Below are 2,800 nucleotides of genomic sequence, written 5' to 3'. Positions count from 1 at the left end.
TGTGTAAAGATGATTATATATAGAAGAGAAGCTATTTCACTGGAGTTATGCTATGAAGTTGTCACTCATTCTCTTAGTTGTTTAGATCTGAAACCTCCCTCCGTTTTACCTTTTACCTTTTATTTCTTCTTTCCCTTGTAAGATTTGATTACTAATTGGAAGTATTTGTAATAGTTTGAACATGAACATGAACTTTTATATTAATGATTTGGTTACTAATTGGAAGTATTTGTAATAGTTTGAACATGAACATGAACTTTTATATTAATGCATGTAATTACAATTCTCCCTATCAATATAATTCCCCTTCGTTACGGAGTATAACATTATTCTTTTGGGTAGTTTGTGCTCAAGTTATTGAGGTTGTGAGTTTGGGTTGTTTCATGGACTACTTTGAACTAGCTTTTGTTACAGGTGATGCTCAAACATAACTCATTTCACCCACCAGAACTAAAATTAAATAGAAAGGGGAAAAAAGCCATAGTTATTTAAAGAAAAAGTAAGGGCCATTTGATCATACAGATATACTAGAAGCATTGCACTGCATTAAACTCCAAAACAAACAATATCATGCCCAATATATAGTTCTTTCACATGGCATTGATAATACTTTACCAAGGCATGGAGAGCACATCAACAAAACAAGATGTAAGAAATAGTAATCCTACATCTCTACCATCTTTATTAACACTAATCATACCACCAAACATGAAAACAAAAAAACTTTCATTTCCTTGTCCACAAAACAGAGCATAACTAGACCCCTTCAAGCAATTTTAACCTCAATGGTTTTGGGTTTCTTTGGCTCAGGAGGAGGCAACTTCTGAACAGTGACAGTCAAAACCCCATCTTGACAAACAGCTGAAATTGCATCAGTATTCGCATTCTCCGGCAGTGTAAACTTCCTCATGAGTTTCCCAACCCTTCTCTCCATTCTGATATACTTAGCCCCTTCTTTCTCTTCTTCTCTCTTCCTTTCTCCACTTATCATCAGCAAATTGTCCTCTTCCACCTGCACCTTGATATCCCCAGATTTCAAACCTGGCATATCAACAATAAAGACGTAAGAATTTGGGTATTCTTTCACGTCAGCTGGTGTGGCAGCCATGGCCTTGGCGTCACGTACGTAGTTCCTTGATGGGGCATTGACTGGCTTGTCAGATTCGTCACCGGCAATGTCCATCATATGCTGGAGAGTGTGGAACAATGGTGTGTTGTCGATATCCATCAGCCTAAAATCCATTTTCCCTTTTTTTGATTGACTTGGTTGCGATTTTGAGATATTTTTGGATGTGTGATTTTGTGTGTGTGTGAGTTTTAGCTTTGTATTACAGAAATGTTGATGGAAGATGGGGGTGATTATATAGTGGAAATACGGAAGCTTCTGGATGGAAATAGAAGAAGAAAGTGGCAAGTTTCTAGGAGGTTCTGTTTAGACGTTGTCTATGTTCTACACTGCTCTAGAATTTGGTGGAAAAAAGTCTCGTTCAAAAATCAAAATGTAAGGTATAATCCCCTGCTTCTTAGATATTTGACATATGACATATTTGTCGAAACTTTTTAAAATTTGACCTTGGACCTTAGACAATAAATAACGACATCAATTACTTCCATAATTTTTGGTTGTTGTTTCCGGTTTTCATTTTTCGTCTTGTACTCCCTCGATCAGTTGATGTATATTCCACATTTTGATTAATTTATTTTAAAAAATAATATATTTATAATAAAATATTTTTGTATTTTACTTTAGTGTAAAGCTTTTATTGGTATACAAATATTACAGCATATTTAATATCTCATGTATACCTATATAAATAATATCTCATGTTTAATAACACACATTTTAGAATTCTCTTTTGATTAATTCAATTTAAATTATGTATCTTTAGTTAAAGCTTTTATTGTATGTATTACAGCATATTTAATATCTCATGTATAAAATAATATCTCATGTTTAATTAAGCATGTTAGAACTCTTCCTTTTCAGTGTCGTAACATCTATTAACAATGTCAAAATTATATAAATCATCTTGTCACGAAAAGTATAATTGCAGAATATTAAATAAAGGTGAACATCATTTATGTTTCCTGGTTTTTTTTTTTTAAATCAAAGCTCTCCTCTAATTTTGAACAATTACTATTTCCCCACATATTTAAAATCTTTTAAATGCCAATTCCCGCGTTTATTTCATTGCTAAGATTATCTTTTAAGTATTATTACTTTTCCGTGTTTAAATTTTTTGGCTCATATGACCAACTTGAAAAACGAGCATTGATTGAATGAATCGAATCAAACTTAATTGAATCAATTATTATATTTCAAAAAGTAAAACAATATAGATTTATAATCGTAGCGAAAGCTAGAATGATGTTTTATATAATTTTTTGAAAAATACCAAAAAGATATCAAAGCCGATTGCATAAATTTACATGTGTAAAATAAATGTTATACATTAAATCTAAAAGTAAAATAAACATTAAAACTTGGACCTTGGGTGGATTTAGATAGGACTACGGCATAGTATATTTTTACTGTTCTTCTTTCCCCACTATTTTTTAGATTCCTTTCCATTGATTGATTTGTGAATTACTATATTGCGTTATTTATATATTATATATGATAAACGTTTAACATTTTGGTCTTAATCAATTGTTATGATATGCTAGATTTGTTTTTAATATGATCAAACTTTGCTTTATTTAATACATAGTACATCGGGAAAAGGCGTAATGTATTCCCCGTGCTATATTCAAAGTTTTAGAGATACGCTTTATTTTTACGGGGTCTTATTACCCTCCT

General features: G+C 31.6%; 1 protein-coding gene across 1 annotated transcript; it reads right to left on the bottom strand.

The window, feature by feature from the left end:
* Positions 1 to 525: 525 nt before the first annotated feature.
* On the bottom strand, positions 526 to 1,338 carry LOC132029588 (17.3 kDa class II heat shock protein). Its single transcript, XM_059418860.1, has one exon. The coding sequence runs from the start codon at positions 1,241 to 1,243 to the stop codon at positions 767 to 769; it is 477 nt and encodes a 158-aa protein (XP_059274843.1). The 5' UTR covers positions 1,244 to 1,338; the 3' UTR covers positions 526 to 766.
* Between the last annotated feature and the right edge of the window lie 1,462 nt (positions 1,339 to 2,800).

Source organism: Lycium ferocissimum, chromosome 9, assembly GCF_029784015.1.
Source record: "Lycium ferocissimum isolate CSIRO_LF1 chromosome 9, AGI_CSIRO_Lferr_CH_V1, whole genome shotgun sequence".
NCBI classification, from domain to species: domain Eukaryota; kingdom Viridiplantae; phylum Streptophyta; class Magnoliopsida; order Solanales; family Solanaceae; genus Lycium; species Lycium ferocissimum.
The sequence above is the reverse complement of the archived record's forward strand: the minus strand, read 5'-3'. Positions and strand labels throughout refer to the sequence as shown.